The following is a 10,079-nucleotide window of genomic DNA, read 5'->3' as shown; positions in this document are numbered from 1 at the left end:
GGGTTTAATATTTTTCCTAGAACTTTTTTTTTTTTTTTTTTTTTTTTTTTTTTTTTTTTTTTTTTTTTTTTTTAAAAAAAAAAAAAAAAAAAAAAAAAAAAGTTGGGTTCAAACCAGCCCAGCGGCCTGATAACAAACTACAAAAAAAAAAGAGGAAATCCTGAGGGAACAAGCCCAGAGTGGGTTCTGTCTGTCTCCTCACACAGACCGAGCAGAAAAGGCAGAAAGAAAATTCGTAATCAGCACGGAGCTAAAATAATTCAGACAGTTACTAATCTGAGATACCTGCCTGGAGAAGTAAAACCTTTAAACAAATCCTCCCGTCGCTACTAGCATTTAAAAATTACTCCTTCAGCTCCGTGTTCTGCACTGAGCTTCTGCTCCAAACGTTTTTCTAAATGTCTCTACAAAGTGCTTGCTTCTTGCTTTCCTTCCCTCCTTCCTTCTTTCCTTCCTTCCTTCCCTCCTTGGGCTCTGCAGCCCAGGGAAACCGGTGGGCTCCTCTCTCGGGAGCCCCCAGACTCCAGCAGCTCTTCCCTCTCCTGCTTGTCCCGGCTGCGGGAGGTGAATTCCCTCGGGGGGGAAGACCCCCCCGCTGGCTCCTGGACACCTTCCCTCCCGGGAATCCCACCCCAGCTCCATCCTGGATGCTGCTCCTGCCCGGGCAGGCAGCCCTTTCCCCCCCCCGCAGCCCCTGGTACCCACCGCTACCCGGGTACCGCAGCGAGTGCCCGGCCGGAGGGATGCGGAGGGGGAGGAAAAACCTGGAAAAGCGGAGGGAAAAAGCCGGGAAGAGCCGGGAAAAGCTGCGGGAAGGTGGGACGGCTCGGCAGGTGCGGGGAAAAGCCGCGGCAGGTGTAAAAAGGCTGCGTGGGAAGGGCGATTGCTGCTCTTCCCCCCCCCCTCCCCACAGATGCGGGGAATTAAGGGCGTTAGGAAAAAAAAAAAGTCCTTACAAAAAGGCACCGGGAAAAGCGTTTGGAGATAAGCGGCTCGGGGAAGGGAATTAAAATAAAGGAGCGCAGGTGGCGGCGATTTATATCATTTAAGGGTTAAAATCGGCAGCGACTCACTCCCGCGCCCGGACCCCGCTAATTGCCCGCGGCCGCACCGACTTGGATTCCTTCTCCCAACTCTTTAATTAGTATTTGGAGGTGGTGGTGGGGGGACACACACACTTCCCAACCGTCGCCACCGGGCGAGCACCCCCGGGGCGGGGGGGTGGCCACACACATCCCACCGCCTTCCCTGTCGCCGGTTTGGTGGTTTTTTTTTTCGGGCATCCTTCTCCCGCAAAGTTTCCGAAGCGCGGCGGGTGATGCCGGCAAAGGCGCCTGGCTCTGCCGGGAAGCATCCCCAGCATCCCGGAGTTGGGTTTTTTTGGGGGGGAAAAGCGGGCTCTGAGTTGGCGAACCCCGGGAAGAAGCAGTTCGCCTCCCCCCGACCCCCCTCCTCTGGGTTAGGAATTAATTAGACACCCCACACACACGCTAAATCTTAAGGATTTGCCGAAGGAAAGGCTGGCGGGAGGAAGGAGGGATGCTCCCGGAGGGGGCTGGATGCTGCCCCCCCGGCAAAACAAAAAGAAAAGAGGAAAAGGATGTTGGAAAGGACCAACCTCGCAGCCTCTTCATCCTCCTCTTCCTCCCGCAGGGCCGGCGCGTCCCGCCGCAGGCGTTTACCGGGAGGAAGCTGCCCCATCCATCCTCCTCCTCCTCCTCCTCCTCCTTCCTCCTCCTCGGCAGTTTATTACTACACTGTCAGAGGCTATTGTCCTCTGCGGGCAAAGGGGACGGCGGCCGGTGCTGCTTCCCGCTTGGACAGAAAGAAGACGAGATTCTATTCGTTTACACGTTTTATTGTTGTAAACATTAAAATCGTCTTTCTCAAAGAAAGAGTTCTCGGCAGGGAAAAAAAAAAAATAAAAAATTTAAATTAAATTAAATCAGCGTTTCTAACTGTCATACACCATAGTAAAAAATAAAAAAAAAAAAAAAATAAAAAAAGCAGTGACTTGTATCATGTGCCACAGGGGAAATATACAAATTAAAAATACTACAGAATATGGCAATATTAAAAATATTACTCCAACATAAAATAATATATTAACCGACAATTTTAGACATTAAAAAAAAAAAACAAAACCCAAACGGAACAAAACAAACCAAAAATTCAAAGTGCTCAGTAATTTCCAGGGAGTTATGTATATTATAAGCACTCTGGAAACAGTCAAAAGCTGCTGCATGCAAGATTTGTTTAGCTTTAGACAACAAAATAATCAAGATATAAACTTCTTTTTTTAATCAACATCAACAGTACATACAACACTTACAAACAAGGAATGTCGGACGGTGTTTACAAACACTATGTGTCCCTTTGGGGAGGATTTCGGGTTCTGTAATACTTGTGCCCACCTATTTTACAATTGAGAAAACGTTTGAAGCTTAGATAACTACCAGTCTTTATAAAAGCTAACAGACTACATAGTGTCTGAAATACTATTTATAGAATATAGACATTACTGAAATAGCAAGTGCCTATAACATCCTCACCCTAGAATCGTCATGCTTTCCTGGTACGGAGGAGAGATTTATTTTTCTTTCTCTTTATTCTCCTGTTAAAATTTTTTTTCCTCTTTTTTTATTTTTTTTTTTTTTTTGCAAACACGTTTAGCTTTTCTTTTTAATTTATTTATTTCTTTTTTTTTTTTTTTCTTTCCTTTTCCTTAGAATCGTTTCCCATATTTCTCCATAAATAGGCACAGGATAATTTTTTAAAAAGCCAAACCGCATCTGATAAATTTACAAGCCTTCGCCTTCTTCAATGACATGCCACCCACGCAACACTGAGGGGTTGTATATATTACAGCTTTCTTTTACAGCAGAAAACTTTAGTCTTTAGGAGGGTGGGGACTCGTGGGTCACCTTTAACGCTTCCTTTGTCACCGCGTGAGTCTGAGCCGCGCACCCGGCGTCGCCAGATGTGGGCATCGGTTTAGTCAGAGGTCCTCAGTAATAAATTCATTTATAAGCTGATAATAAAAAGTTTATACCATGGTGTTTGTGTAGTCCGTGAGCTGCATCCGTGATGCCCCCGAGAGCCAAAAAAACCCGCCCCTCCGCGCGCTGCCCCACACAGGGGGGTGGTGACACTGGTGGGGATGGGGGGGCCGGCACCCCCAGGCGCCGCGCTGGGGCCCAGGCCAACTGCCCCCCTCTCAGGCAGGTGACGTTTCTCTCCAGTTCACTGGCCGCGGCCTTGGGGGAAGAGTCTTAAAAAGGTAAAGTGTCCAGAAAAAGTTTGTCGATTATTGCTGGCGGCGGCACCAAATCCTCCAGTTTCAGGTAGAAAATGCGCTGCAGCCCCTGCGTGCAAAGCGTGCGGAGTTCGGGGAGCTTCCCCAAGAGTTTGGACAAATAGTTGGGGCGATTCAGCCCCCCGTTATTAAAAGTCACGTGGTCTTTGAGGCAGTTCACAATCTTGTTCTGAAGTTCTTCCACCCTCTTGGGTTCCTTCAGCCCGTGCCTCTCTGCAAGGAGAAGGATGCGGTCAGAGGTGGGACGGGGATGGGGGTTGGGGGGGGTAGGGGCTACAGTGAGATGTTGGGGGGACACACACACACCGACCTGTGACCATGGCCAGGGCAGCAATGCAAGAGAAGGCCGAGATGTCGATGTTCATGTTTTGCAAGTTGGAGGAGAACTCCACGATGGAGTCGATCCACTCCCCGAAGCCGCGGACGCACTGCAGGCGGTGCAGCACCACCCCGTTGCAGAAGATGAGCTTCCCCTCCACCGGGTTGGACCTGCAGGGAACGGCACGGAACGGCCCCCGGTCAACGGGGTGAGGAAGGGAGGAAGGAAGGGGGGAAGGAAACTCAGGAAGAGAAAAGGAAATAAAAGAGAGAGAAGGAAAAAGGAGAGAGAAATTGTTAAAAAAAGAGGAGAGAAAGGAGAAAAAGAGAGAAAGAAAAATAAAATAGAGAAGAGAGAAGCAAGAGAGAAGCAAGAGAGAAGCAAGAGAGAAGCAAGAGAGAAGCAAGAGAGAAGCAAGAGAGAAAGAAAAATAAAATAGAGAAGAGAAGAGAAGAGAGAAGAGAAGAGAGAAGAGAAGAGAGAAGAGAAGAGAGAAGAGAAGAGAGAAGAGAAGAGAGAAGAGAAGAGAGAAGAGAAGAGAGAAGAGAAGAGAGAAGAGAAAAGAGAAGAGAAGAGAAGAGAAGAGAAGAGAAGAGAAGAGAAGAGAAGAGAAGAGAAGAGAAGAGAAGAGAAGAGAAGAGAAGAGAAGAGAAGAGAAGAGAAGAGAAGAGAAGAGAAGAGAAGAGAAGAGAAGAGAAGAGAAGAGAAGAGAAGAGAAGAGAAGAGAAGAGAAGAGAAGAGAAGAGAAGAGAAGAGAAGAGAAGAGAGAGTGAAAAAGAAAAAAGACAGAGAAAGGGAAAGATAAGAAAACAAAAAGAGAGGAAGCAAAAAAACAAAAAGAGAGGAAGCAAAAAAACAAAAAGAGAGGAAGCAAAAAAACAAAAAGAGAGGAAGCAAAAAAACAAAAAGAAAGAAAGGGGAAGAGAAGAAAACAAAGAGAAAGGGGAAGAGGAAAAAAGAAAAAGAGGGAAAGGGAAAGAGAGAAAGAGGGAAGGGAAAGAGAGAAAGAGGAAAGGGAAAGAGAGAAAGAGGAAAGACGAAATGAAAGGAAAATAAAGATTAAAAAGGAAAGGGAAAGAGGAAGGAGGAAATGAAAGGAAAATAAAGATTAAAAAGAAAAAGAAAAAGAGAGAAGATGGGGGGAGAAGAAAAGCTAAACAACTAATTACTTGAGGAGCAATAAATGAAGGATTTAAGAGGCACCTAATTACCGAGGAGTTAATAAAACGCAGATCAGTGGACCTTGAAAGGATCTGATTTTCATAACCGCCCCGAAGCCCCCTTGAGTGTGTGTGTGTGTGTCCCTCGGCCACCCCCCCGGGGCTCACCTGTAGGCCAGCCGTAGCACGAAGAGCTCCAGGAAGGCTGATTCGAAGAGCAGATCCTGGTCTGTTTTGGGCAGGTCGGTGAACCCGGGTATTTTTTCCGCCCAACCCCGGATGATCTCCATGGAGCCCGTCAGGAGGTCGTAGAACTGTTGGATGTGTTGGGTGTCGTCCCCGCTCAGCTGGTAGTCGGGGTTGGCCTGGAACTGGGAAAATCCATTTCAAATAATAAAAAAATAATTTAAAAAAAAAAGCTTTTAATGAGGTTCTGAAATGGCTAAACCCCTCAAAGAACAGCCCCTTGGCCGCTCGGGCTCGGTGCTGGCCCGCTGCGGCCCCCTCCGGGGCCGCATCGGGCCAGCACCGAACCCGAGCGGCCTTCCCCCCCGGGACCACCGGAGGGTTGGGTGGACACAAGGAGGTCCCTACGCGAGCTCGGTCCAGCTTACCCTGGAATAGTCCAGGCTGGTCATAGCCGGGTTGGAGTCGACATGGGCTCTCACCAAATAATAAAAAAATAATTTAAAAAAAAAAGCTTTTAATGAGGTTCTGAAATGGCTAAACCCCTCAAAGAACAGCCCCTTGGCCGCTCGGGCTCGGTGCTGGCCCGCTGCGGCCCCCTCCGGGGCCGCATCGGGCCAGCACCGAACCCGAGCGGCCTTCCCCCCCGGGACCACCGGAGGGTTGGGTGGACACAAGGAGGTCCCTACGCGAGCTCGGTCCAGCTTACCCTGGAATAGTCCAGGCTGGTCATAGCCGGGTTGGAGTCGACATGGGCTCTCACCAACGCACTGATCAGACTCACCGGGGGAGAGGGGGGAGAGGGCTCCTGGGGGCTCTTCGGTTTGGATGGCAAGCGACCCCTCCGGCCTTTGAGGCTGTCTGTGCGCACCACTGCGAGGGGAGAGAGAGAGAGGGATGGGGTGATGGAGGGAGATGGTGGTGGTAGTGGTGGGGTGGGTCATGGGCATGCCTCGGTTGCCCCGCTAGCCCAAGCTGGGGGTGTGCTAGCCCCCCCGGTGACTCACCCTCCTTGACCATGCCGACGGCCAGGCACTTCTGGAAGCGGCAGTACTGGCACCGGTTGCGCCGGCGCTTGTCCACCGGGCAGTTCTTGTTGGCCAAGCAGACGTACTTGGCGTTCTTCTGCACCGTGCGCTGTTGGGGGGGGGACACGGGACGGGACGGGTCAGAGGACAGGGCCTGCACACCCCGCTCCCCGGCCCCCGACGCCTCCCCGGCCCCTCTCGCTATCTCTTCTCCCTCTTTCCCATCCCACCTGTCTTTTTCCCCCACACACATCTTTTCCTCTTATTTTCTTTCTTCTTCTTTCTTTTTTTATCTTTTTTTCTTTCTTTATCTTTTTTTCTTTCTTTATCTTTTTTCTTTTTTCCCCTTCCTTTTATCTCTTCTTTTTCCCTTTCTTTACTTGCCCTTTCTTTTTTAATTGTTTTCCTTTCATTATTTCCTTCTTGTTTTACCACCTTTTTTTTTCCTTTCTTTATTTCCCCTTTCCTTTTTCACTTTTTTCTTCTTATTTTTCCCTTCTTTTTTATCACCTTTCTTCTTTCCTTGATTTTTTTCCCCTTCCTTTTTCCACTTTTTTTCCTTTCATTTTTCCCTTCTTTTTTTTAAATCCCCTTTCTTTCTTCCCTTTCTCCTTTCTTCATTTTCCCCTTTCTTTTTCCCCTTTTTTCCTTTCATTTTTTCCCTTCCTTTTTTTATCCCCCATTTTTTTTCCATTTCTTTTTTCCCCTTTCTTTTTTCTCCTTTTTCCCCTTTCCTTCTTTTCCTCATTTCTTTTTTCCCCTTTTTTTCTTTCTTTTTTATTTTCTCATTTTTCCTTTCCCCCCCCCCCTTTTTTTTTTCTTTTTTCCCTTTTTTTTTTTTCCTTTTCTCTCTTTTTTTTTTTTCCTTTCCAGGGCATTTAACAGGAGAAAATTGATAGCGTTAACATTTGAGCTAACCTCGCAGCTCCTAGCTGCGTTTTATATGCCAAGAGGAGGGGAAGGAGACGCTCGGTAAATACAAATCCGTGGGCATTCATATTATTTACATTCCTTGGAGACCTCCTCTATTTAAAATGATAAGATTATTCAATCAGGATGGTGAAATAAAGAGATCACTTAATTTTACCACAGGGAATTCTGTTCCACTTGGTTAGCTCAGACACGGTTCTCTGTCCTAACCAATTTCCATCTGAAGGGGAGAGCGGCTCCGCGCCCCGCCGGGTCCCCGTGTCCCCCCCCGTCCCCCCCTCCATCCCCGGCTCCCCGCCAACCCCCGCTCACCTTGAAGAAGCCCTTACAGCCCTCGCAGGTGCGGACGCCGTAGTGCTGGCAGGCGGCGTTGTCCCCGCAGACGGCGCAGAGCCCCTCGTTGGAGGGGGACCCCCGGGAGGGGGGCGAGGGCACCTGGCTGTCCAGGAGCTGGGGAGCGTGGCCCAGCTGCAGGCCGGGGAAGGCCATGGAGGGCTGCTTGCGGATGGGGTTGGGGACGGCGAAGGCCTGCCCGTCCACGGCGTGGTGGGCCCCGGCCGGCTCGGGGTTGATGGGGACGTGGAGGGGCCCGTCGAAGCGCATCTGGCAGCTGGAGACGGGGGTGCCGGGGGGGGATTGCTTGAAGGAGAAGAGGGAGAGGCGGGAGACGGGCGTTTTGCGCTGCTCGATCATGTGCGTGGTGGCCACGTAGTTGGGGTGGAAGTTGTGCAAGGAGCCGGGGTCGTCCCACACGGGGCCGTGCTGCACCTGGAAGCCGGGGGTGGCAGGGGTCGGGGGCGAGGAGGGCTTGTAGTAGACGGAGCCCGAGTGGGACATCATCTCCTCGGATTGTGGGGGGAGGTGGCCGTGCTGCTGGTAGCCGTGCATCTGAATGTCTTCCACCTTAATGGAGGACTGCTGGCCGGCGAGGGGCATTTGGTACAAGCAAGGCGGTTTGACGTCGTAGCCGGCGTTGTAGTTGTCCATAAAGGTACTGAAGCTGGGGAGAGAAGTGGTGGCGGTGATTTCGGTGTTGGTGAGGTCCATGCTAAACTTGACAAACTCCGGGGTTAGGAAATCGGAGCTGTATTCTCCCGAGGAAGAAGATGAAGAAGAAGAAGAGTGGTAGCCGCCGTAGCTTTGGGTGGCCGGGCTGGCTCCTTGAGGTGAGGATCCATACTGAGCCTGAACACAGGGCATGGCTGGAAACGAAATAGGGTCATATAGACTTGGACCACACCATGAAGCTCCCTCCACCCCCTTTAGCATCCCCCCTCGGGGCGCCCGGCGGGGGCTGCTCGGTGCCCGGAGGGGGCGTACGCCCCCTCCGGGCACCGAGCAGCCCCCGCCGGGCGCCCCGAGGGGGGAGAAGGATTTGGGGGGACCCCAGGAAAGGGAGGACACAAACCTTCAGCCGACCTGGAGGTGCTGGTGGAGGAGCCGAGGGCGGACAGCGTCGGAGATCAGCGGCGGGCAAGTTTTAAAGCGCTGAGGAGGAGGAGGAGGAGGAGGAAGGCTCCAGCCCGCCCGGTGCGCTGGCTGCAAAGAGAAGAGAGGAGGGAGATGTCCCTTTTAGGATGGGGGGTGTGTGTGGGGGGACACCCGGGGAGATGCTTTTCGGGAGCAAAGATATCCCTTATCCCGGGAATAGTCACCCGGGGGATGATTTTCGGGAGGATAAGGATAATCCTTATCCCGGGAATAGTAACCCGGGAGATGCTCTTCGGGAGCACACTCAACGGGAGATGGTCTTCGGGAGCATCTTATCCCGGGAAAAGGGATGATTTTGGGGAGCAAAGATAGCCCTTATCCCGGGAATAGTCACCCGGGGGATGATTTTCGGGAGCACTGATATCCCTTATCCCGGGAAAAGATACCCGGGGGGTGATTTTAGGGAGCACTGATATCCCTTATCCCGGGATCATCCTTATCCCGGGAAGAGACACCCGGGGAGATGCTTTTCGGGAGCAAAGATATCCCTTATCCCGGGAATAGTCACCCGGGGGATGCTCTTCGGGAGGATAAGGATAATCAACGGGAGATGGTCTTCGGGAGCATCTTATCCCGGGAAAAGGGATGATTTTGGGGAGCAAAGATAGCCCTTATCCCGGGAATAGTCACCCGGGGGATGATTTTCGGGAGCACTGATATCCCTTATCCCGGGAAAAGATACCCGGGGGGTGATTTTAGGGAGCACTGATATCCCTTATCCCGGGATCATCCTTATCCCGGGAAGAGACACCCGGGGAGATGCTTTTCGGGAGCAAAGATATCCCTTATCCCGGGAATAGTCACCCGGGGGATGCTCTTCGGGAGGATAAGGATAATCCTTATCCCGGGAATAGTAACCCGGGAGATGCTCTTCGGGAGCACAGATATCCCTTATCCCGGGAATAGTCACCCGGGAGATGCTCTTCGGGAGCAAAGATATCCCTTATCCCGGGATCATTCTTATCCCGGGAAGAGACACCCGGGAGATGCTCTTCGGGAGCACTGATATCCCTTATCCCGGGAAGAGATACCCGGGGGATGCTCTTCGGGTGACATCCCTTATCCCGGGATCATCCTTATCCCGGGAATAGTAACCCGGGAGATGCTCTTCGGGAGCAAAGATCCCTCATCCCGGGATCATCCTTATCCCGGGAACAGTCACCCGGGAGATGCTCTTCGGGAGCAAAGGTATCCCTTATCCCGGGAAGATGCTCTTCGGGAGCAACCATATCCCTTACCCCGGGATCATCCTTATCCCGGGAAGAGACATCCCGGGGAGATGCTCTTCGGAGTGTTCCCGGGACCAGCGACACCCCACCCGGGCACGGACACCCGGGAGATGCTCTTTGGGAGGAACGACATCCCCACCTCGGGCGTTGATACCCGGGAGATGCTCCTCGGGGTGTCCCCGGGAGGGAGGAACGACCCCCCGACGGGGCACGGACACCGGGGGGATGCTCTTCGGGGGCAGCGACATCCCCCTCCCGGGCGCAGACACCGGGGGGATGCTCTTTGGGGTGTCCCCGGGACCAGCGACACCCCACCCGGGCACAACGACATCACCCCCCCCGCCCCGGACCCGGGGGGACACTCGCTGCCCCGTCGGGGTCCCCGAATTCCACCCCCCCCCACACACACACCCCCCCCCC

The 10,079-nt window shown here is 51.9% G+C and overlaps 1 protein-coding gene across 4 annotated transcripts in view; it reads right to left on the bottom strand.

Moving 5' to 3' along the window:
• Nucleotides 1-1,954: 1,954 nt before the first annotated feature.
• NR4A2 (nuclear receptor subfamily 4 group A member 2) overlaps nt 1,955-10,079 on the bottom strand; it is a 10,935-nt gene continuing 2,810 nt past the window's right edge. For 2 of the 4 annotated variants that reach the window (XM_014966514.1, XM_014966515.1), the window contains exons 2-8: nt 8,348-8,478; nt 7,252-8,141; nt 5,989-6,118; nt 5,691-5,854; nt 4,964-5,166; nt 3,627-3,805; nt 1,955-3,529 (exon numbers count right to left, since the gene is read on the bottom strand). In XM_014966514.1, the coding sequence (XP_014822000.1) occupies nt 3,273-3,529; nt 3,627-3,805; nt 4,964-5,166; nt 5,691-5,854; nt 5,989-6,118; nt 7,252-8,139 (1,821 nt within the window). In that variant the 5' untranslated portion in view covers nt 8,140-8,141; nt 8,348-8,478 and the 3' untranslated portion in view covers nt 1,955-3,272. The remainder of the gene's footprint in view (nt 3,530-3,626; nt 3,806-4,963; nt 5,167-5,690; nt 5,855-5,988; nt 6,119-7,251; nt 8,142-8,347; nt 8,479-10,079) is intronic. The other 2 variants (XM_014966517.1, XM_014966516.1) reach the window with 2 other exon arrangements.

This window comes from Calidris pugnax, unplaced genomic scaffold (genome assembly GCF_001431845.1).
Source record: "Calidris pugnax isolate Ruff unplaced genomic scaffold, ASM143184v1 scaffold48, whole genome shotgun sequence".
Taxonomy (NCBI): Eukaryota; Metazoa; Chordata; class Aves; order Charadriiformes; family Scolopacidae; genus Calidris; species Calidris pugnax.
This window is presented reverse-complemented; position numbering and strand designations above follow the sequence as displayed.